General features: G+C 31.2%; 1 protein-coding gene across 3 annotated transcripts; it reads left to right on the forward strand.

Moving 5' to 3' along the window:
* LOC143079703 (uncharacterized) lies at positions 1-24,558 on the forward strand. 3 transcript variants are annotated; one of them, XM_076255207.1, is made up of 4 exons: positions 1-160; positions 19,007-19,122; positions 23,457-23,679; positions 24,258-24,558. In XM_076255207.1, the coding sequence occupies exons 2-4, from the start codon at positions 19,027-19,029 to the stop codon at positions 24,299-24,301; spliced, it is 363 nt and encodes a 120-aa protein (XP_076111322.1). In that variant the 5' UTR covers positions 1-160; positions 19,007-19,026; the 3' UTR covers positions 24,302-24,558. The 3 variants fall into 3 exon arrangements, with proteins under 3 accessions (XP_076111322.1, XP_076111323.1, XP_076111324.1); XM_076255208.1 differs by lacking the exon at positions 1-160 and adding an exon at positions 11,657-11,785; XM_076255209.1 differs by lacking the exon at positions 1-160 and adding an exon at positions 13,039-13,131.
* Positions 24,559-25,866: the final 1,308 nt, after the last annotated feature.

Raw genomic sequence — 25,866 nt, forward strand, 5'->3', positions numbered from 1 at the left:
AACGAATCACTGCAATCTGTTAAATTGTGAAACTATTGTTATTTAATTGAATATAGAATTCAATTACTAATTAATAGGATGTCCTATATATAATTCATATTCAATAATATCACTGCTGATTTCAGATTGACATACGGTGGATGTGGAGAAACGGTTTTAGGTAAGAACTTCAAAATCATTCCCTTTATATATTCGAAGGTTATTTCTGTTTTTAATAATATTATAATAATAATAATAATAATAATAATAATAATAATAATAATAATAATAATAATAATAATAATAATAATAAGCTGATGATACTTCGTTAAAAAAATAATTTATTTGTTTTGGAGCTCCTGTGTTTACAATCGCTGTAACTCAACAATATAGATGTGCTATGATTGTCAACGAGACAGCTCTTCACAAGTGATTACATGACACAAAAATTAAAAACTTAAGGTCACCGTATGGCATTCAACACTGAGTAGAACCCATTCCGCATAGCCAACTTTCAAAGGCCCCAAAATAACAAAAGTAAAACAATTCAAACAGGAATCCAAAAGGCAGTCTATATTAATCGATGTTGTAAATAGGTACTACAATAATTTGTTTTGTTACGTTTTCAAGATCACGAGTTGATATTTTTGTTATTAAATATTTTACATTTTTCAGAGACATAAATGTAAGAAATTATCATTATGTTGTTAGATCTAAAAACGCCCAAAACCAAAACACACCAGTTATGGCAACACTATTTCATTTGTCAGTGTCTTTTATTAACTATTTCGTAGAGAAATTCTTACCGTTTTAAGTATATCTAAATCACACAATGTATATGTTATCCATGCTGATTGATGAGTTATCACTCATTAGATACTATCTTCTGTGTGGATTAAATGCCAAAATAAAGCATGATAAATACATGTAGTATCACTTTCATGCACATGAAATTAACAAAGGTGTCGGTTTCTGGTCTTTTGATATCATCACTTGAAGTCATATGAACTGGGTTTGAAAAAGAGTTAATACGGGAGAATCTTAAAGGTTAATTTCATCACACAAATGTACATACTTTTTTTTTAATAATTTTAAGAAAAATCGAATAAAACAAAGGCAGCAAAACTTGTATTTATCAAATGCACGACATTAGTTTTTTTGGAAGGGGTATAACTTCCGTGTATAACATAGATTGTATGTAGTGTACCAATCTAATTAAAATAATTATTTATTCTTATATGTACGAGCATGTATGCGTATTTCTACTTCACATACAGCTAATGGGGCGCCCCTACAGAGCACGGAGTGTGCCACAGGATGGGACAAATACATCCCGTGGGTAAGAATCAATAAATCGTAGAATATGATAAGAATTACTGGTAAACTTTGAAAAAAAGTGTTTGTCTTAAATATGATTAATAGCTGTTATTTTCTATTTCATTTGGACTCTTGTCAAGAGTTCAAGAGTTGTCTCTTTGGCAATCATACCACATCTTCTTTTTTATAATTATTACTCTGAGTCTAAAGCTGAGAAGATATTAATCTAGCATTACGATCGTACAAAGCCTTTTATTCTATCCCAAATTGACGGGGTTTCTTTTCCTTCAAATTTACTCAGTAAGGAATTTAGAAGTTTCAATCAATGTTAGTTTGATAAATCTTTTAAAAAAATCACATTTTTTTTTTTTGAATTTCAATTCAATCATGTTAAAATGGGTTAATATTTGTCATTTATGGGTTTCTTCTTAAGTAAATCACAAATTTAACAAAGACATTTTTAAAACAAACAATTGTTTTTACAATTTCAACGCTAAGTAAAAAATTCAAATTATCAAGTATATATTCAAGTTCAATGTTTTGTTGTCAATCAGAGATGCCAATTTCAGACAAATTAATCAAGTTTTGGATATTTAAAAATGATTACTATGATTTGATTATTATTACAATATACAATACAATAATAATTTATTAACGTCTCACCATCAATAGTACATTAAACACATTTCACATTATAAAAGTAAACCTTTTTGAAATTATTAATGCCATTCTAAAAAAGAATTATGAGAGAAGGATTAAAAGGAACTAATATTTACAAATTTTCAAAAAGCTATTATAAAACAAAAGTTAAATCATAAAACATATTTACATCAATTATCGGTATAAAAAACGTCTTCTACGGTCTAAAATAAGCTTGCAGGTTTTGGCACATTTTTGTATCACATTAATATTATCACTCGCTAAAATAAATCAAAGTTTCAATGAATTCGGCAATAGACTAAAATTTTCGTTTTCAAAGTTTAAAATTTTATACAGTTCGTCTCTAAGATCGTCGTACAACGGACATTCAGTCAATACATGCTCATCCGTTTCAAATTTATCGTCACAAACAAAACAAGTTCTTTGATCTAATGGAAGACTCTCGTAGCGTCCTGTCTCCACACGTATTGGGTCAACACCACAGCGAAACTGAGAGTAAGCTCTTCTGTGCGATGGTATAATAAGTTTATCTAGGTAAAGTTCTGTATATACATCCTGTTTAAATGTTCTATATGTTCGTAGTTTGTTACCTCCTGGTCCATTTCGTCTAGTAGTGTCCTTATGCAAATCTTCATTCCATTTCTGTTTAAAGTCGGACATAAGTTTTACGTGTATAGCATTGTTAACTTGCTGCTTATCGATATCAGTGTGATTAAACAATTTCGCTATTCCACATGATTCGAATTGACTATAAATTCTAAAGTTTGAGTTTTTGCACACTCGATGACGTCTGAAATTCTGCTCTGCCCAATTGTTTATTTTCTTATTTAGTCTATTCTCATCCATATATCGTGACCGATTCCAGTAGTTTATGATGACCCGCCATTGTTTCACAAACGGTGGTAACCATCCTGAATCTCCTTTAACTGCAACGTTTGGGGTCCCTTGTATTTTGAAATTACATTTCCAAGTGCTCGACTAGCTGCTGCTGCAACGTATTTTGCCATGACGTTGTAATCCATATTTTCTGTAAAAACTAAGCCTAATATGTGTAACCATCTGCCTGTAAAATGTGATTTCCGCAATGAAAGATTGTTTGGCTTCTAGGGAACGAATTTGGCCGAAAGTGGACTATATTTGACTTATTGTCGTTTATTGTCATCTTGTTATCGGTACACCATAAATCTAATGCATCAAGTAATGTTTGTAGTTCTGTTTCTGTGTTTGATAAAAACACCAAATCATCGGCATAAAGTAACATTGACACTTTCTCCCCATCGATGTCAATGCCAATATCTAGTGAATCAATATATGTAGCTAATCTGTTTATATACAAGTTGAAATGTAATGGCGACAATAAACAGCCTTGTTTAAGACCACATTGAACGTTAAACCAGTCTATCTGATGTCCATTAATGCGAACGCAGCATTCCACGAGACTTATACAGAGACAAAATAGCGTTATAAATATTCCCGCATATACCAAGGTCGAATAGTTTCTGGAATAACATCGCTCGATTTATCCTGTCATATGCCTTACGAAAATCAATAAAGGCCATGAAAGTCGATAAACGTTTCAATTTCTTTGTCTCGATTATCGATGTTAACGATTTAATATGATCAATTGTACTGCGCCATTTCCGGAAACCGTTTTGACTGTCATGAAGAATGTCATTTTCGTTCTCCCATTTTACTAACCTGTTATTGAGTATATGACAGTATAGTTTATAGCACACTGGTACCAACGTTATACCTCGGTAGCTCATGGGGTCTTTCGGATTAGATGTTGATTTCGGGATTGGGTTTATAATTCCCTTTGTCCACGTTGTAGGGATAACACCACTCGAAAAACAATTGTTAAAAAGGTTGTGTAAAAAGTTAAGTAAACTTGGGACTTTTAGGATTTCTGCCGGTATTTCGTCCACACCAACGGCTTTGTTTCGCTTTAAGCTACGAACAGATTTCATTACTTCAAAAATTTTGATTTCATTATTCATTTCAATCTCGGTATCAAGTCTTTGTCTTTGTTCCATTACGTATTCTGAATAGACAGATTCTGGGTTCAATAAACTACAATACGAACGTTTCCATTCAGTAACTACTGCTTCACGACCATGGGCTATGCTTCCGTCCGGCAATTGAACCGACATAGGTATAAGTTTTCTTCGTTCTGTACCAACACCAATACGTCCGATTTTTTTTCCAAAATTCGCTATGATTAGTCGTTTCCATGACATATATTTCAACCATTTGTTTTCTCCAATGTGTTCGTTTCGCCCTCTGTGTTTCACGATCGAAATTACATGAATACAATAAAGATAGAGAAAGAAATAACTAATACTGAAAAAAAAATTGTTTTGAAATTGACTAACAGTCAACATTGTGTTATAATCATAATCACTCAAAAAAAAAATGTAACAAAGAAACACAAAAAGGCATATAGACAAAGCACACAAACAAATATGAAAGACATGAATACAAAAATTCACCATAGCACAATAGCACAAAGATGGGGTGTATAAGTACTGAGCCATGTAAAGTCTGTGTCTTGAATACCGAATTAGTTGGGAAATGTAAATCCCATATACAGGTGAAGTTGGAATAGTGCTACTAACGTGAAGAAATTGATAATTTCAAAATTAAAATTACCCTGTTTGTCATAGATTCTGGTACTGAGATTACCGTGTATGTCAAAATCGAGTTATAAGTCTAAAAATAAGGCGGAAGAAGCCGTGTCTGTTGTTTTAATTTCGATTTCTGTGGGATATGTCGATTGAACTCAATCAGAAAAGTGTGGATTGTTAATGAAAAGAACGTCATCAATAAATCTGAATGTGCGAAATTAAATGACCTGGCTTTTTTATCTTCGTGTTTTTGATAACTGTCTGAAGAAACTCAGACTCAAATGAAAATAAGAAGAGGTATGCATGGAGAGGTGACCAGTTCGTTCCCATTCGAATTATATGTCGACTATTTGTTGAAAAAGTCTACCTCCAAATTCAACAAATAAAGAAACTCTAGCATACTTGGTCCTCTGTCTATATGTTTGACCTTTTGGTTCACTATTACCAAAACATGCTATCCTTTTCATGTTGAAAAGCATTGTGGGTTATTTCTTTAAAACAATTTGTCGATTTCACATGGGGTATGGTGGTATACAGGGTTAAAAAATCAAAAGTTTTGATAGAACTCATTTCAGAAAAAGATCCAATTTCAAATTATCCAAAGTGTTTTAGAATCCACACATGATTAATACCACTACGCAAGAAAACTGTTTCACAAATTTTTCTGAAGACCCTCTTTCATACATAAGAAAATACCTTTACTAAGTCAGGAATATAACAGTTGTTATCCATTCGTTTGATGTGTTTGAGCTTTTGATAGTGGCATTTGATTAGGGACTTTCCGTTTTGAATTTTCCTGGAGTTAAGTATTCTTGTGATTTTACTCTTCACTGCGGACAGAATTTTTGTCAATCTAATGGACAATTCTTTACTCGAACATGCAGATGAGCTGGTAATGTACTGTTGTATTTACAGAATTTTGTGAAACTAAGGTATCCAATACAATCAAATAAGTCTTCCAAAATGTAATGATCATTGAAGACATGAAGGACTTATGATTCGCCAAAGTCTCTAATGACTACTGCGCCACCAATACCTTCGAGGGCTGGTAGACCACCAGCAGCAGTATCGACCTAAAGGCGTAAAAATTAAAACAAAAATTGTATATTTCATGAGTCTGAGGCGCTTATTTTGAATTTATATTCCTCAGGCACGATCAAAGCCGAATATTAGAAAGCCAAGGATTATCAGAACCGGAACGATTAAAGAGCAGTATGATCAGTTGCAATCTTGAAATTATATTTATACAATAATAATACCGGAAATATTGTAAACGAAGACATTTTTATCCCTTGTTACTTGGAACAAGTGCACCGTCTTTCCATGCCTACAAAATATGATGTTATTACATTTTCGTGTGTTTTTGTTGCTATTTTGAAGTTTAATGGCACATTTGGATAATCAAATAATCTTCATCTTTCGCAAAGACTACCACAGTAATTAAAATTTCATAGTTTTAAAACAGTTTTATATAGGAAACTGGTTATGACTAAAAAAAATAATGTTTAATTCCTTGTAACCATACATTTACTAGTATTTGAAAATGTGCTACTGTATCAAGTATCCCTCTTTTTAATAACATGATAATAGACATTTAAATACACTTACTTCTATTGTAGTTGCTAATTTTTCAAAGGATGAAATTAAGTTGATAATGTTAAAGATGCAGGAAATAAATTTTAAAAGCGTATTTAAGACAAAACCATTTTAGTTTAAACAAATTTTCATTTCAAAAATACACATGAATAACATCATATGAATTAATTTTCTAAATTTGGCAATAAACTATAACAGCTTCACCAAAACCGTCTCCTGAGAACATTAATTCATATACAGGCTCTTTGGGGATTAAACTTGTAGATCGAAAGATAAAAGACTTCAATGCTTAAAGATTTATCAAAGCACAATTAAATTATGTCTGGTTAGGAATGATTTCAAAAAAGAATAATTCTACAGTATAAAAATAATATGTTCGTGCTGAACTCTAAATTGTTTCGTAATTTGTTTTAACTTCTTAACATAAATCTCTGTACTAAGATTGTGTTATTTTCAACATCAATTGAACTTATATTATTATAAATTTAATTGTGCATCTACATGTATTAAACGATCGTTGATTGACAATATTGTTTTTATCATAACTTCAAGTAGCTTATTTATTTCGTAATGGTAAAAGATAATTATGAATAGAAATTCTTTACGGAATGCTGATATTTTTTTTGGACTGCTGTCCATTGTGCGTTATGAGAGACGAAAGAAGAAATCAAACCTAGTATACTATTTGCGTCTGGCGTATATATAGGATGAGTTCATTTTCAACTAGATAAGAGGTTCGGTGTGTATTAATGTTATATATATATATATATATATATATATATATATATATATATATATATATATATATATAAAGCTAATGATTTTCTCATTTGACTGAAAATTCGACAGAAGACATAAGGGCTGATATCGATCGAGTGTTTGGAGAGCATATGATTTTACCATTTACGATTAAATATTTTTAAACTAATAGTTCTACAGTTATTTGTAAAAATTATGTAATACATGGAATTGAATAAAGGTTTGCAAATTGGTGATTAAGTGTGGTAACAAAACGTTTCAAATGTTGTCTACATGTGCATCACTCATCGACATTCCAAAGTAAGGCCATCAAAAATAACTATAAAATTATTTGCAATGTGACCTGATAAATAGATATAGGAAGATGTGGTGTGAGTGCCAATGAGACCACTCTCCATCCAAATAACAATTTATAAAAGTAAACCAAAGTATGAATGTTATTTACATTCTAGAATGTCCGTGTGTGGTCTAAAAATGTAAGTACGTTAAAACAGACTTTCCACAAATGTATCCATGGCCAGAGCTAGATGTCTCTAAGAAGTCACTTGCCCCAGTCAGACAGCCTTTCAGACCGTCGGATCATAAACTTAATTTTAATTGCTTTAAAGTCCAAGTGATTGAACAAAACATTCATGCACTGGAGTAGTTTCCATCTTGAAGTTCGGGAAGTCTTCTCAATAAAGGAACTACCCCTTTTTCTGTAATGAGAAATGAGATATCCCTACTGTGATGAAATGAATGATTAAAGCTGTATTTTCCCCCCTTGATAACATTTATGTCGATTCGGCAATACATTTCATCGACAAGTTATTCTAATGGTCACGAATTTTGCACTTTTTAAATAACAGATTTGTTCCTATACTGTTATAAATCACAATTTATGGCCAAACTAAATAAAGACCCCTCTAAATTACAGCCATCTTTCCGTTATCTTGGTGATACTGTTTTGTTAAATAAAACTTTACAGCATTAACTGTCCTTTCTTAGATTAAGATACATTCAGTTTTACATGAGGATTTTTCTGTCCCTAGATAGAATGGATTGGTTTGAAAATTGGCTGTATCTGTAGAAAGTTAACTTATCTCGAACGGATCCAGTTGTTTTACAGTAATTTTGTTTACCAAGTCCGAAAAATAATTTAGTGTTATTTAGCTTTGAACTAGCTGTCAGTAAATGCGAGTACTCTTAAATCAGCATTTTGTGTCTTTTTTGTTGGGAGGGGTGTATAAATACCCTTTCACGTCCGATCTGTATTAATCATTACAGTCACGTCTCAATCATTACAGCTGAACGGACGTGCTGGGTCAGCTTTCCTTTACCCGCTATCTTCGATGAGGGTTTACTGATAGATGGATCAACAACTTACTACTTTCGATGACAGAAACCAATCCAACGCTGTACAGAGTCAGAACACGTTAGGCATTATCCGCGTAACCTGCGTCAACATACACTCCAAAACCCATTATTGTTGGGGGAGTGTTATGCTGACTGACGTCCGAGGGCTGTATCCGAGGTGTTGAATAATGGATCTCCATTTTACTGTCCCACGACAGTGGTCCTGATAATGCTTCCTGTCATCGTTAAAACTACGTCCGAGACTCATCGACCAGTACTCAATCATCGAGGTTAGCGGGCAGTCAAGCTGACCAATCTGGCCCTGAAAACAGCCGTTGTGAAAACATAACGTCAAAATAAACAACAAAAGAAAAACCAAAACTACTCACAAAACCAAGATGGCGAACTACCAAAATGGCGTCCTCCACCTGTTCCTGACCGATGGCACAAAATTATTTAAACGCTCACCAAACGCCTTCGGGCACCGTGCCGACCGTGCGAGGGATGTATATCCAGTCAAGGTCGTTAAACACTTCCATCATCATCATCATCATCTGTGTTAATGTTTTTTACTGCTTTGTATCGATCTGATGAGTAAAACCCTTTTCTACTTATTTTCATAGTTTGTTGTTATGTTGAACTGTCCCAGGTTAGGTGATGGTTTGCGTATTCAAGCGTGTATAAACCCGCCACACTCTATGTGTGCCTATATTGCTCTTTCTCGTATTTCTCTCAAATTAGATCTTTAGTTTTCTCATATTTTCATGTCGATGCCTTTCAAAGCCGACTATACGGTATGGGTTTTCTCATTTCTGTAAGCCGTACGGTTGTCTATAAATAGTTGCCTACATTCACTTCTTTTTAAAACTAATGGATAGTTGTCTCATTTGCAATCATATCACATCTCTTTATTTTTTAAATAAAAGTACTTGATCCAAACGGCATCGACAGAAAGCACTTGCAGTTTGATAGAGGAGCAAATTTATTAGTTGTACTTTTCTAAAAAAAAGTTCATCGGAAGGTACCAAGACCTTGTTGATAAATATTCCGTATCAACTACACAAATAATACATGATGGTCTTGATGTATAGATTCTGCGTACTGATGTTGTTTATCATCTTAACAACGTGTTTTATTGTTCTTTCATTTGTCTTTGTTCTATTATTAATATTACTTTTACTGTTGGATTGTTTTATGTGATATCCATTTAACGTGGCTCGGTACTTAAACATCCCATCAATGTGTTTGTATTGTCTTTCATTTTTTGCTGATGTGTTTTGTATATGCGACCTTTTGTATTTCTTTGGTTCTTATAACGTGACTCTGTACTTTAAAAGATCCCTTCAGTATGATATTGTTCTATTTTATGTCATTATGATATATTTCTATTATGAACTACAAAATACGTTGAACCACAAACGTCAAAATTATTCAATCGCGTAGTGGAATGAACTATTTGTGGATTCTTATAAATTCTATATAACTTTTGGACTATTTTAAATCTCGGTCTTTTTTTGAAATTAATTCTTACATACTTTTGATTTTTTAACCCTGTATGCTAACATTGCCTATGTGATATTTTAAAATTGTTTGTATATATATTGAACGACAAATATATGTGACATATAAAATTTTCTGACGTCAGACACGCGAATCAATGAATGTGTTTGTAGATAGATGTTTTTGTGTTCTGTTAAATTGTTCCTTTTAAAATTGTTACACGATGATGACTGATGTACCCATATTTTGACTATTTTATTTATTATGTCTGTTTAGTTCACGCATCATTGTAAATATGACGGAATTTGATGAGACTGTCATCAAAGTGAGAGCTAGGGTTAGCGCTATAAAACCAGGTTTAATCCACCATTTTCTACATTTTGAAAATGCCTGTACCATGTCAGGAATATGACAGTTCTAGTCCATTCATTTTTGATGTGTTTTGTTAATTGATTTTGCCATGTGATTATGGACTTTCCGATTTGATTTTCCTCTGAGTTCAGTATTTTTGTGATTTTACTTTTTTTTTTATATATATACATATATATATATATATATATATATATACAACTCGTCTAAACATCAACCCAACAATGTTAGATCTGTAAATTTGCTTTCGCAAATTTTTTGTTCCTCCCTCGACGGGATTCGAACCCATGCTACTGAGATATCGTGACACCAAATCGCCTGCACTGTAGCCGTCCCGCTAGACCACACGACCACCTGGGCTTCATAATAATGAAGCTTTCGGTGGCCGGGTGTTACCTTTCCACGTCAGTTTTTAATCTAGCATCGTACTACAGTACATGATATATAAGGCATGAAGATGTTACTCTTACAGATCAGCTAAATTATCTATAGTAAATAATGTAAGATATAGTCACAGAAAATAATTATATTTTTAAGTACGTCTTAGCCAGTGACAACTGTACAACAGATTTATCCATCGGATCACTGATGGTGATACATGGCTGTGTACATTATTTATATACAACTCGTCTAAACATCAACCCAACAATGTTAGATCTGTAAATTTGCTTTCGCAAATTTTTTGTTCTTCCCTCGCCGGGATTCGAACCCATGCTACTGAGATATCGTGACACCAAATCGCCTGCACTGTAGCCGTCCCGCTAGACCACACGACCACCTAGGCTTCATAATAATGAAGCTTTCGGTGGCCGGGTGTTACCTTTCCACGTCAGTTTTTAATCTAGCGTCGTACTACAGTACATGATATATAAGGCTTGAAGATGTTATTCTTACAGATCAGCTAAATTATCTATAGTAAAGGATCTTACAAACTAATGTAAGATACAGTCACAGAAAATAATTATATTTATAAGTACGTCTGAGACAGTGACAACTCTACAACAGATTTATCCATCGGATCACCAGCAGTGATAATGATACATGGCTGTGTACATATATATATATATATATATTTACACTAACATCCTCTTCATATACTATCATCTTAATAATATCGTACAGATATTCAAAATATCATTATGAACAGCTATATATAAGATAAAACCTGGAAACTACTGTAATCATATTTTATTAAGGGAATTGAAAGGCGTTTAATTACGGATAACTTGATATGTTTCTTCCTGTCGTGCCAGGATTACGTATATCCTGGTTTAAATTTGAATCAACGCTGACAATTTTACAAAACACTTTATTAAGAGGGTTGATAGGTTAACTCTCTCAAGGGTCCATTTTAATTTCCGAGACAACAAAAATAATGAGTAATATCGCATTAAATAGGGTGCAAGATTTTTAGTGGTCGTTAAATTATTATAACGACGAGTTCGAAATAAATCGCTCCTCGAATATTTTTCCAATTACAACTCGTAAACAAAGACATTCAATGATGTTACGTTGATTCTCGCCCCACACACTCCTCTTGTGTATTTAAGTCATTTCTCATTTTAATGATTGCAGCATACTTTTTTTTATATAGAAACTGTTTTATACTGTGTGGAATAGTCTCTTATCATATTCACAATTCAGGGGTAAGCATAATGAAATATCATTGTTTTCATAGAACTTAACGATATTCGATGTCATTAGTTCAACTGTTATTAAATAATAATATCTAGTCTTCTGCAATTTACCTTGTAAAGTCTTACTTTTATAGCTGACTTTGTGGTATGAGTTTTGCTCATTGTTCAAGACCGTAAGGGGAGCTTTTATAGTTGTTAATTTCTGTGTCATTTTGTCTCTTGTGGCGAGTTGTATTATTGGCAATAATACTAGATCTACGTCTTCTTATGTTTATACTAGAAAAACGTCCAACCAAACTTTTTAGTTCTCTTATAAAGTTTGAAAAGATAAATGGTCAGTTTGAATTTCAAGTCATTCTATCAATCCCCTCTTTGTACTCTGACGTACATTCATTAAACAAATACGATAATTATTTTCCTAATAAAAAGACAGAAAATGGATGTTTTTATCTTTTAAAGAAACCCAATGGTTCTTCGCTTATTCATCAATTTGATGTCTAGCTCGTATTTCATGAAAACTTGAAGCTCAAGTCCTTGGATCAATAATAAAATATCACTAATGGACCGGACCGATACTAGTGTTTCATGAAAGCTCTCAGGAGAAACAACAGACAGGAAGTCGATTAGATTTCAAAGTTTTTAAGTTTAATCAAGCACTTAATTTGGCGTTTTAACATTTTTTTACCGTTTTATTTATGTAATTTTAAGGTAAACAACTAAATTTGTTTCTTTTTAAAACAAGAGTCAAGAGGGATCTAGATATGGTAGATTAGAGATATTACCAAGAAATCATGAAACTTAGACACTGTAAATGTAACGAAACAAATAAACGATTCCTGATGGCGACGGTAGATTTCATTGGAGCGATAATTTCGGCCAATTTTACTCATGTCCTTAACTTATACCTCACAAAAAAATGGAGTGATTACTGAGGAAGGGATTATTGAAAGAAAAAGATTATCAATATATTTGAATAGGAAACTTTTAAAAAAAACATTGATAGATTGATTGATTGTTGTTTGCTATGCGTCCAGTGTACGATGCTGTATACATGTAGTTCATTTCTAATACTTTGACGAAACCAGTATTCGCTGGTGTACTAAGTTTTTTTACAGTTGTTCTGGCTACACAAATTTTAATTGTAATATGTAACTTTATAGTTTACTAAGTAATGTTGACCTCTTCCATGTATTGAAATATTTGAACAAGCTATTTTCCATGTACGACAATCCTAGCTGACTGCAGGTTCATGTTGATGTATAAATACATATAGATGTAACGTCATTAACAACCGAGAACAAAATTTTAATGATGGTGGAAATATATGATGATTTATGATATAATATAAAATGCACGTAAGTAAATACACGAGTACAAGATAAGATGGCTATAGCGATAAGGGTCTAATAACAACAAAACAATATTTTCTTTAAACTACACACAATGTAAACAACTAACATATTGTCCATACAGAGATTTTAAACATCAGCTAGAGTGTAAATAATATGGAGTAGCATGAAATTCAGTTTTTAATCAAACTTAAATTTTTCACCAAAACATAATATAAATACTATAGAAACCTTTTTATTTTTTATTTCAGACTATTTAGATAGACAGAAATTGAGAGTCAATAGTATTCTAGTTTTGTGCACGGTTACTTTCTTATTTCAGACTATTTAGATAGACAGAAATTGAGAGTCAATAATATTCTAGTTCTGTGCACTGTTACTTTCTTATTTCAGACTATTTAGATAGACAGAAAATGAGTCAATAGTATTCTAGTTTTGTGCACGGTTACTTTCTTATTTCAGACTATTTAGATAGACAGAAAATGAGAGTCAATAGTATTCTTGTTCTGTGCATGGTTACTTTCTTGTTTCAGACTATTTAGATAGACAGAAAATTAGAGTCAATAGTATTCTAGTTCTGTGCACTGTTACTTTCTTATTTCAGACTATTTAGATAGACAGAAAATGAGAGTCAATAGTATTCTTGTTCTGTGCACTCTTACTTTCTTATTTCAGACTATTTAGATAGACAGAAAATGAGAGTCAATAGTATTCTAGTTTTGTGCACGGTTACTTTCTTATTTCAGACTATTTAGATAGACAGAAAATGAGAGTCAATAGTATTCTAGTTTTGTGCACGGTTACTTTCTTATTTCAGACTATTTAGATAGACAAAAAATTAGAGTCAATAGTATTCTAGTTCTGTGCACGGTTACTTTCTTATTTCAGACTATTTAGATAGACAGAAAATGAGAGTCAATAGTATTCTAGTTCTGTGCACGGTTACTTTCTTATTTCAGACTATTTAGATAGACCGAAAATGAGAGTCAATAGTATTCTAGTTCTGTGCACGGTTACTTTCTTATTTCAGACTATTTAGATAGATAGAAAATTAGAGTCAATAGTATTCTAGTTATGTGCACTGTTACTTTCTTATTTCAGACTATTTAGAGAGACAGAAAATAAAAGTCAATAGTATCTAGTTCTGTGCACGGTTACTTTCTTAATTCAGACTATTTAGATAGATCGAAAATGATAGTTCTGTGCACGGTTACTTTCTTATTTCAGACTATTTCAGAACATGAGAGTCAATAGTATTAATAAATAAATAAATAATCTTTATTTCAAGAGGATGATCCCATTAGTTAAAACTAATCTTCCTGAGAGTCCTCAAAATAATAATAACATATTTATAAGTACATAGAGTATTATAAAGTTATATTATACACAATATACAATTGTATTTAAATAATAATGAAAAAGCATATTAATTTGCACAATTGATGAAAAATTTGTAACATTTTGTTTTAAAAGATGCAAGTGTATTACTCATTTTTATTTCATTTGGTAAACTGTTCCATATTTGAGAACCTGAATATGTAAATGTTTTCTTTAAAAAATTTGTTTTTGATTTTGGAAGATTTAATAGTTTTTCATCAGCTGAACGTAAGTTATAATTTTGATTATCAGTAAAATGAAAATTTTCTTGTAAATAGTTAGGAACCATACCATTTAATGATTTAAATACAAGTATTGCCTTTTGGTATTGAATGCGTTTTTCCACATTTAACCAGCGTAAACTATTAAACAATAAACTGGATGATGTCATTATGTCAGCTTCTACTATAACCCTAGCAGATTTCTTTAATAACTTATTAAGTTTATTTATTCCACTTTCACAACAGCTTCCCCATATATTGCAACAATAATCAAATAATGGCAGAATATAAGCATTAAAATAGATAATACGTATATGCATAGGTAAATATTTTCTTATCTTTTGTAATAAATTGATTCTGTTTGATATAGTACATGACATTTTATCTATCTGCTGATTCCAATTTAGGTTTTTGTCAATATATAAACCAAGAAGTTTTTCACAATCTACATTTTCTATTTGTTCATTTGAAATATTGATATCTAAACTGTTTCCAGTTGAACAAAGTCTTTGTTTTGAACCAACAATCATTGATTTACACTTTTTGGCATTTAATTTCATACAATTTTGCGAACACCAGTTTTCAATTACATGAATATCATTTTGAAGGTTAGAAGTTAACTGAAGTAAATTATTACCTTTACAATGTAATGTAGAATCATCTGCATATAAATCGATTAATGAATGTTCTATGTTAAGTGGTAAATCATTGATATATAAAATAAATAACAGAGGGCCCAGGATAGAACCTTGTGGTACCCCAGTTTTTATGCATTTAGTATTAGACATGACGTTATTGACCTTAACTTGTTGGCTTCGTTCAAACAAGTATGACTTAAACCAGTCTAGTGTACAATTTGAAACATTATAATATTCAAGTTTTTTCAATAAAATTATATGATTAACCAGATCAAAAGCTTTCCTTAAATCTAAAAATATAACTCCGTTTATCTCTCCATTATCTATATTTGCCAACCATTCATCTACTAATTTAGTAAGTGCAGTAGTACACGAATGTTTAGGTCTGAAACCTGACTGTGTAGTATTAAGAAGGTCATTACTATTTAAAAATATATACAAACTATTAGCTATATGTCGTTCTATGATTTTTGAGAGACAAGGCAAAACTGCTATTGGTCTATAATTATCAGGATTACAGGCATCGCCACTTTTAAAAATTGGGCAAACTCTTGCAGTTTTAAAAATACTTGGAAATTTACCACTTTTGATGCTTAGATTAAATATATATGTCAAGGCTGGTGCAATGACATCGCTGCACATACTTAAAATATTTGGTCCGACATCATCTAAACCAGTTGCTTTAGACTTGTCAAGTTTTTTTAAATACATGTTTACATCTAAAATACTCATTTCTGGTATAATGAATTTTTCACTACCCGTTTGTAACTTTGATTTTACAAATTTATTGAGTGCATCAAATCTGGCACCATCATCATTATTACATAATTTGTCATCAACTATACTTTCAGCAATATTTGTGAAATGCACATTAAATGTATTTGCTATATCAACATCATTTTGAATTACACTATTTTTATATTCTAAATGCGTGATATTATTATGTACTTTTTTAGTATTTAGACTTTTGACATACTTCCAAATAGTTTTACTATCTTTACAATTTGAAATAGCATTTTGGAAATATTTTTTCTTTGCCTGTTCTACTAAAAATTTAACCTTATTACGCCAAATTTTATAATTATATATATCACCAATTCTTTGAAAATAATCTCTTTGGTGTCTAGCGCTATTTATATCAGAAGTCCACCACTCTGGTTGTTGGGTATTTTTCACCCTTTTAATTTTCTTAGGAGCATGTTTGTCTAGGGTGCTCAGAAATAAATTATACCAATAATTAGCTGCTTCATCAACATCTCCAATCGATTCAATGAGATAAAAAGGAGTATTTGTTAAATTTTCAATAAATTTATTTTTATCAAATTGTTTGAATGATCTATATTCTATGGACAAATGCTCCATTTTTGTTATTTTTGGGTTAAGTTTTCTTGTTACGCAAACAGGATAATGATCACTGACAGCATAACTAGGCACATTTACTTCTATAATATGGTCTACATCGGTCGTATATATATGGTCTATGGTAGTTGCACATTTATCTGTTACTCGTGTCGGTTTATGTACAATTTGTTGTAAACCATACAAATTAATACAGTCCTTCCATTTTTGATTTCCGACAACTGTATGATTTATATGTGAAAAGTTTATATTAAAATCTCCTAAGAGTATAATTTCTTTATTTTCTGCAGACGCTTTATCTATTTCTTTTTCAGCTGAATCAATCCAAGATTGAAATGAACTCGGTGGACGATAAAAAATGCCTATTAAAATAGAGTTTGTGTTTGGAAATTTAATTTCAATCCATAAAGATTCAATACTACTTATTTCTAAATCGATTCTTCTCTGATGACATACACTATTTCGTATGTACGCAATCACACCTCCGCCATAATTAATAGCGTTTCTATCTTTTCTTTCTATTTTGTAACCTTCAATTTGTAATGTTTCGGTACCAATTTCATCATTTAAAAATGTTTCTACCATACCAAATATATCAAATAATTGTTCATATTTTAATAGAAATTTTATTTCTTCAATTTTTGGTTGTAAATGTTGAATATTTAAACAACCTAGTTTAAACCCTTTTTTAAACAACCAACTTGCTTCATTATTTCTACTTTTATTTACAGAACTAGGTGTTTTATTTTGACTCTTTCTATGTCTCGTTTGAGATTTTCTCCAATTATTATTATTACTGTTGTTTATATTATTAATGTCTTTTATATTACATGAACATTGTATACTACTACATTTATCACATAACAGATTTAAAATATTATATCTGTTTGAAAAACTAGAACAAGCTAAATGCTACCTATGAACATAATCTGACTTACGTACAGAGTTTGGTGAATGATAGTTAAAAAATGGTGCTCTGTCTACATTTTGTCTATTTAGCTCATTATTGTTTCCCCACGAGTCACGAGAGTTCATATTGAGATCATTCCTGTCCTTTACGTTTCTGGGGTTGATTCGTGAATGGTTGAAATTTCTTCTGTCTGTTGTATTCATGTTGCTCCGAGATTGATATCTTGGTTTTGTAGGGCTCCTTCTGAAGTTGTTTGCGTAATATTGGTGACTGGAACTTTGATATCTATTTCTGTTTTGTTGGTTCAAATGATGCTGTATTCGTTTTCCCTTGAATACTTTAATTACTTTATTAACATTTGCCAACAACTTTATTGTTCTATATCTATTTAGATGAATGCCATCTGTGGTGTAAAATGATTTAGATATATGATCATCTTTGTAGACAAAAGATTCATAATTTGATATGAATTTGACATCATTATAATGGCACATTTGTTTTAGGATTGTGTTATACTCAGTGACATCACATTGTATCCTTGGCAATATTCCAGATACAATTGCTCGACAGTTTTGACATCTTACAAAGTTAATGATTTCTTGGAAAATGTCCATAAATTGTTGTACATTCATTTTGCTACTTGCATCATTGCCACCTACATGAATTATAATTGTATTGTATGAACTCAGATCCATATTTCTTATGTCTTCGTATAAATCTAGTACATGTGCTCCTCTGTGAACATGGACATCTATATAATCTTTTAATTTAGATGGGTCAATTCCTTTTATTCTAGTTCTGTGCACTGTTACTTTCTTATATAGACTATTTAGATAGACAGAAAATGAGAGTCAATAGTATTCTAGTTCTGTGCACGGTTACTTTCTTATTTCAGACTATTTAGATAGACAGAAAATGAGAGTCAATAGTATTCTAGTTCTGTGCACGGTTACTGTCTTATTTCAGACTATTTAGATAGACAGAAAATTAGAGTCAATAGTATTCTAGTTCTGTGCACGGTTACTTTCTTATTTCAGACTATTTAGATAGACAGAAAATTAGAGTCAATAGTATTCTAGTTATGTGCACTGTTACTTTCTTATTTCAGACTATTTAGAGAGACAGAAAATGAAAGTCAATAGTATCTAGTTCTGTGCACGGTTACTTTCTTAATTCAGACTATTTAGATAGATCGAAAATGATAGTTCTGTGCACGGTTACTTTCTTATTTCAGACTATTTAGATAGACAGAAAATGAGAGTCAATAGTATTCTAGTTCTGTGCACGGTTACTTTCTTATTTCAGACTATTTAGATAGACCGAAAATGAGAGTCAATAGTATTCTAGTTCTGTGCACTGTTACTTTCTTATTTCAGACTATTTAGATAGACGGAAAATGAGAGTCAATAGTATTCTAGTTCTGTGCACTGTTACTTTCATGTCAGCACACAGTTTTGCTAAAACATATTTCAATGAACAGAAGCTTAATTTAGTAAGTATAAAGTAAATGTAGAACCTCAATGTTATTACAAACAAAACATAAAATTTTACACTAAAAGACAAATATTTAACGTTATATTGATTTTCTAAATTGTTATCACATAATATACTTAAGCTTTGAGTTCATTTATTATTTTCGACGTCACACAACCGGACAAATCTACGGAAGTTTTAAGTCGAGATCACAATAAAACATTACTGTTTTTCCGAGATCTCGATAAAACGAAATTTTCATATCGAGATTTTAGATTATCATATCGTTATCTCGGACTATTATATCGTTTTATCAATTCATTATATCGTTATCTCGAAACTTTTATATCGAGATCTCGGATTATTATATCGTTATTTTGATTGATAAAAACGATATCTCTGATTATCAAATCGTTATCTCGGTTAAATTTATCGAGATGTCGATAAAAATATATCGTTATCTCGATAAAAAGAAACTGTATTTCTGAATTCGTCATTTTGATGTTATCTTACAAATATTCAAATAAATATCGGAAAAAAATTCAAAGCACTCTTTAAAATTTTTAACTTAATTCATTCATTTATTTAGTTTCGGAGAATAAACAAGTGCATTTCCCTAACTATTATTTACAGAAATTCCTTGATGCAATGTATGGACGACCTGAATACCAAATCATATATCTAAATATTAAAATACTCAACGTTATCTCTTTTAAATTTCGCGTTACCTTTGCTGTTCTTCGTCCCATATCTATACATATAACATGTCCATTGTGCCGCAATGACCAATAGAGGGGTTACCGAGGACCTTAATGCCAAAATACGCGTGACAATTAAGAAATAGCCAATTTTGAATAATGAAATGAATATTTTGAATAATGGAATGGACTGCTGCGACCCTTCAGCCCCTTATTACAGATATACATTATACCTCATTCGAAAGCCTAATAATAGAGACACAAAAGGTTTATTGTCACTATGCTCCGCAACGCATATTAGAAGAGTAACGAAGGACCTAAACATAGAAATACGGCTGAACATTACGAAATAGCTTATTTTGAATAATGGAATGAACTTCTTTCGTCAGCCATTAAGTAAGGAAAACGTTATACACCATTTGAAAGCTAATTAATAGAGGAACAAAATGGTTATAAATAATATGTGTCGCAATGACCATTAGAGGGTTACCGAGGACATAAATGCCAAAATACGCGTTAAAATTAAGAAATAGCCAAAATTTAATAATGGAATGGATATTTTTAATGTTGGAATAGACTGTTGCGACCCTTCAGCCCCTAATTCCAAATATACATGATACCCTCGGGGAAATAAAACTCCACCGGCAATGGCATCGACCAAGTGGTTGAAAATAAACTCATCATAGATACCAGGATTAACATTTGTTTATACGCCAAACGCGCGTTTCGTCTACAAAATACTCATCAGTGACGCTCGAATCCAAAAAAATAAAAAGGCCAATTAAAATACGAAGCTGAAGAGCATTGAGAACCCAAATTCCTAACAGTTTTTCTAAATACAGCTAAGGTAATCTATTCCTGAGGTAAAAAAGTCTTAGTATTTCAAAAATTCATAAGTTTTGCAAACAGTTAATTAATAGATATGAACATTCATGTCAGCACAGAAGTGCTAACTTCTAGGCTGGTGATACCCTCGCAAAGGTAAAAGGTTTATAATTTAATACGCCAAACACGCGTTTCGTCTTCACAAGATTAGCCAGTGACGCTCAGATAAAAAAAAATTCGAAAGCCAAATAAGTACAAAGTTGAAGAGCATTTAGGACCAAAAGTTCCCAAAAAAGTTGTGCCTAATACGGCTAAGGTTTACTACCTGAGATAAGAACATCCTTAAAAGTTAAAAGTTTTCTAAAAGTGTATATTTATGATCGATTATTTGAAGAAAAATCTTCAATAACAGACATAAGATGTACAAAAATAAAATAAATGAAATAACAACTAATATGCTGTCATTGTCTGAGAGATTAACGATATACATGTAATAATCCGATATCTCGATATAATAATCCGAGATCTCGATATAAAAATCGAGATAACTAGTGTTGTTCCGATGATCGGAATAAGTCGGAAATCAGTTGGTTGGGCCTGGCGATGTCGATAATCGATTGGCATTTTGTTTAATCGATTGTCGTTAAAGTTTCCGGACTTTTAGCTTATCAACTTCCGGTCCGTTTGCGGTTTGCATTTTATATGCTCAGTCAAACAAATAATAACAAAAAATATCAGGATCGATGACAATAACAATGTCAAACATCCTATAATTTAAGACATAACCAATTTCCTTCTTTATAAACGTGACAAATGCATTGACTTTAAATATTTGCAGATTGATGGAATGTTATTTAAAATTAATAACTTTGTATGAAATACTTTCTTCCAATACCGGTAGATTGTACTTGTTACTTGAGAGCGTACATAAAATCATTCTCATTTTAGACAAAATAATTTCTTTGCGTCATTAGAACGTGTTGCAAATTTCCTTTTATTAATGTTTTATCCATTTGTAGCATCAAAAACGTCATATTCCTTTCCAAATTGCTTGCCAAACGTCGTTTATTTTTGTAAATTTTCCGAAATTTGTCCGCCATATTAAAAATATAAGAATCACGAATCGGATACGGTTCAACTATGAAATAATTCCGCATTCTTGCAAATATAAGTTCAGACGCACGAATGACACAATTGACAGGAAAATAATGATCACAAAAGTGAAAAAAAGCATTCTACACGAATTAACAGACATTGGCTTTGTTTACTGTATATATTATAATGCAAATGCATTGTTTTATTTTTTTCTGTTAATCTTAAATTTTTCAAAGTGAAGAACTTTGTATATCTTTTCTTAATTAGAAGCACTCAAATGTTTATACAGCTATGTTATATTGAAATTGTATTGTGAGTTAGACCATTGAAATTTAGAAATGTTAGTGTCACTGTCATACTGTTGGTAATTAATGGTGTAATTATGAGATAAAATATGTTCAATACGAATCTTGATTCTTATTAATTCATTGTTTTAACTGCTAAATAAATAGTTATCAAAGGTACCAGGATTATAATTTAGTACGCCAGAATATATGAAAAGGAAACAAAAGATCAAATATGAATATATAAACTCTACAATGATATGGAATATACACATTAGACATGTACAATGAGACTAAATGCATGATTTCATTTAAAAAAAGGGCAAGGTATTATGATGCGATTATAACCGATAGTCGGTTGGTTGCTGTCAACCGATTGTAATGGATAATCGGTTGGCTATTTCAACCGATTATCCAACACTAGAGATAACGATATAATAATCCAAGATCTCGATATAACAATTTCGTTTCATCGAGATAACGATATATTTTTATCGAGATCTCGATATATTTAACCGAGATAACGATTTAATAATCCGTGAACTCGATCTAATAAATCGAGATAACGATATGATAATCTGATATCTCGATATAACAGTTTCGTTTCATCGAGATAACGATATAATAAATCGAGATAACGATATTATAATCCGAAATCTCGATAAAATAAATCTTATTTTCTTATTTTTTGTGTGTCCCCTTTCGGCTTCCGTAATTTCCTATGAGTATCGTAGACCAGAAAAGTTTATTACTAAATAAGATATATTGCAACTTTGTTTAGCTATCTTTATAAACAGTTTAAGAAGATATTTTACCTAGTTTAAACTTTATTTGTATTTTATTTTAGAGTAGTGAGAAAAAATGCTCACCAAGAAGTTACTTTTCAAGTTGTTTAAATTAACTAGTGAAACGGTGTCCTATATCTGCATTTAGGACCCTATCTAAATAATTTCGGCGATGTTCATTCATTGTTATCCATTTTTGTCATTACTAGGCATTTTAAAGGTCACTATACGTTATCGATGGTGCTCATTGCTGAAGGTCAAGGGTTATATATAACTGCTTTTTTCCTCGTCCGCGGCGCCTTAGTGCAAAGCATTTCTTGTTTCTTGATGTCCTAAACATGTCGAAATTTTGATATTGTCATTAGTTTTTGGTCAAAATATGAGCAACAACTTTCACCAAACATATATTTTTCTACATTAACATCTTTGTAAATACATTTTGTAGCAAAATATGTTTTAGGTAATGATGATGTTTATATCTAATTATCGATGACAAGATTTATAAATGAGGTTAATTTGGAATTTTTCACTGTTCCGACAGCCTTGTAAGTTTCTAAAGGATATTATATATTTTTTTTAATTTTAAATTCTAGAGGCCAAACATTCATCATTACGATCACATTTAACGCCATATGTACAAAGATGCGATAATCTTTTTTTTTGTAGGAAACAGTTGAAAAGAGACAAGAAGGTTTATTTGGTGATTTTGCTCTGGCAGAATACTTATTTAAACTTGGAGATGTCAACAAAGACAAATACTTGGACAGCAATGAAATTTACAACTTCTATCGACATCATATAAAGTTCGACTTCGATAAATCTGCAAAAATGTCAATAAAATTGATGAATATAGGAGATTCGGACAAAGATGGAAGACTTGGCGAAATAGGTAATCGAAAACTACATGCATGTAGTTTAAATTAAACAAAATCTATTTTATAAAGTACACCAGTCTGAATGCTGAATACATCAGTTATATTATAGCAAGTTAGTGAATTTTACGTTTTCATGTATAACATATTGAGATAATATGTGCTTCAATCATAGATGCTTAGAATATTTTTTTTAGAAAAAGTAACTTTACCAATACTATAACAGCAGATTTCTTAAAAAAATCAAATTCCAGACCGAAACACAAAACTTCGTGGATCACGAAAGCGTTGATTAAGAGCACAAATGGCTTTTTTCTTCACACAATTACTCGAAGGTTAAAAAAAAAAAAATAAAAGGAAAATTAGATGTGAACAGCTAAAGGTCATAATAAGGGCCACAACCATGAGAAAACACACATATATACCGATATAAAGGGCACCGGGGCAAACAAATGTAATTACAAAGGTAACTAATATTATTTCTTTTCACAAAATAATATACCGCTAGAAAAATTAAATAATGGGTCCTAAAATCAGAACTAAGCTGATAGAACTTTCTGATTGACATAAATTCCATATTTTTTTCTATTTTCAGAGGCAATTTTAGCTCTACACAAAGTAACAAATCAGTTAAACTGAAAAAGGAAATGAGAATGTGTTGTTATTAGACAGTACATATGTAGCCAACACTTACGCTTTATAAACATTTCATTATCAAATGAGCAAATGTAAAGTAAGCTTTACCATATACAAAAGTTTCCAAACTTACATGACTGACTGTTTTGTATAAAGTTATTCCAAGTTATATATTTATATATATTTCATTTCATATTATAGCTCTTTTAAATATGTAAATAAACTAATCATAGATACAGGATTAAAATTGTGTACGCCAATACTTATATTTACTTCCAAACTGCAATTGTAACGAGAACGTCTTTTATAGTGCTCAGTGAGTTACACTTGTTCAATTTAAGGGTTAGACGTATATTTGTAGGCAATATAAAATCACGCCTGGTATACAATCAAATCTTAACCAAATAGTTAAGCGAGAGAAAAAATTACTTACACTTTCTGTAAAATATAGATAGGTCGGCTTTTCTTCAATTTATATCCAATCTGTAAATATATATAAAATAGAATGTATTGCCATAGATAACTCAGACCAATTAGATTTAAAATGACATCGGAATGATTTTTCTCATGCAGGTAAGTGCGGCCAGGTCAGTGAGTTTTTGACAAAATGACAACGAGTTCATCAATACGTAACGTATAAATCAGTATGTAAGTGCTCTTTGTCAATATAAAAGTCCTGTAGGTCGTCTGATACTACGGGGCGCCGAATGGGACTCTTGTGGTTTTGTACTCAAAATTCAATTTTGTACGGACAAAAGTGACTTTTGTTCAACAAAAATGAGTTCAGTTTAACAAAATTTGTATCATACTACAAATTTAAAATTTTGTCATACAAAATTATCTATCAGCGGACAAAAGTCACTTTTGTCATGACAAAATTCTTTTTTGTTACACAGACTTGACTTTTGTTACCTAATTTGAAAATTGAGCGACAAAAGTCAATTTTGTATTCAAATTAGTTTAGTTTGGTTTCTGTGAACTAATTTGCATACAAAATCGACTTTTGTTACACAAAATTGACAAAATTGACTTTTGTGAGACAAAATTGACCAATGTGATCAACAAAATTGACAAAATTGACTTTTGTGAGACAAAATTGACCAATGTGAGACAAAATTGACTTTCGTCTCAACAAAATTGACAAAATTGAATTTTGTCTCAACAAAATTGACAAAATTGACTTTTGTCTTAACAAAATTGACAAAATTGACTTTTGTCTCAACAAAATTAACAAAATTGAATTTTGTCTCAACAAAATTGACAAAATTGACTTTTGTCTCAACAAAATTGACAAAATTGACTTTTGTCTCAACAAAATTAACAAAATTGAATTTTGTCTCAACAAAATTGACAAAATTGAATTTTGTCTCAACAAAATTGATTTTTGTCTCACGAAAGTCAATTCTGTCTCACGAAAGTCAATTTTGTCTCATAAAAGTCAATTTTGTTGTTACAAAATTGAATTTTGTCGTCACAAAAATGAATTTTGTCGTCACAAAATTGACTTTTGTTTCAACAAAATTGACAAAATTGACTTTTGTCTCAACAAAATTAACAAAATTGACTTT

The sequence above is a fragment of the Mytilus galloprovincialis genome, chromosome 6 (genome assembly GCF_965363235.1).
Source record: "Mytilus galloprovincialis chromosome 6, xbMytGall1.hap1.1, whole genome shotgun sequence".
Lineage (NCBI taxonomy): Eukaryota > Metazoa > Mollusca > Bivalvia > Mytilida > Mytilidae > Mytilus > Mytilus galloprovincialis.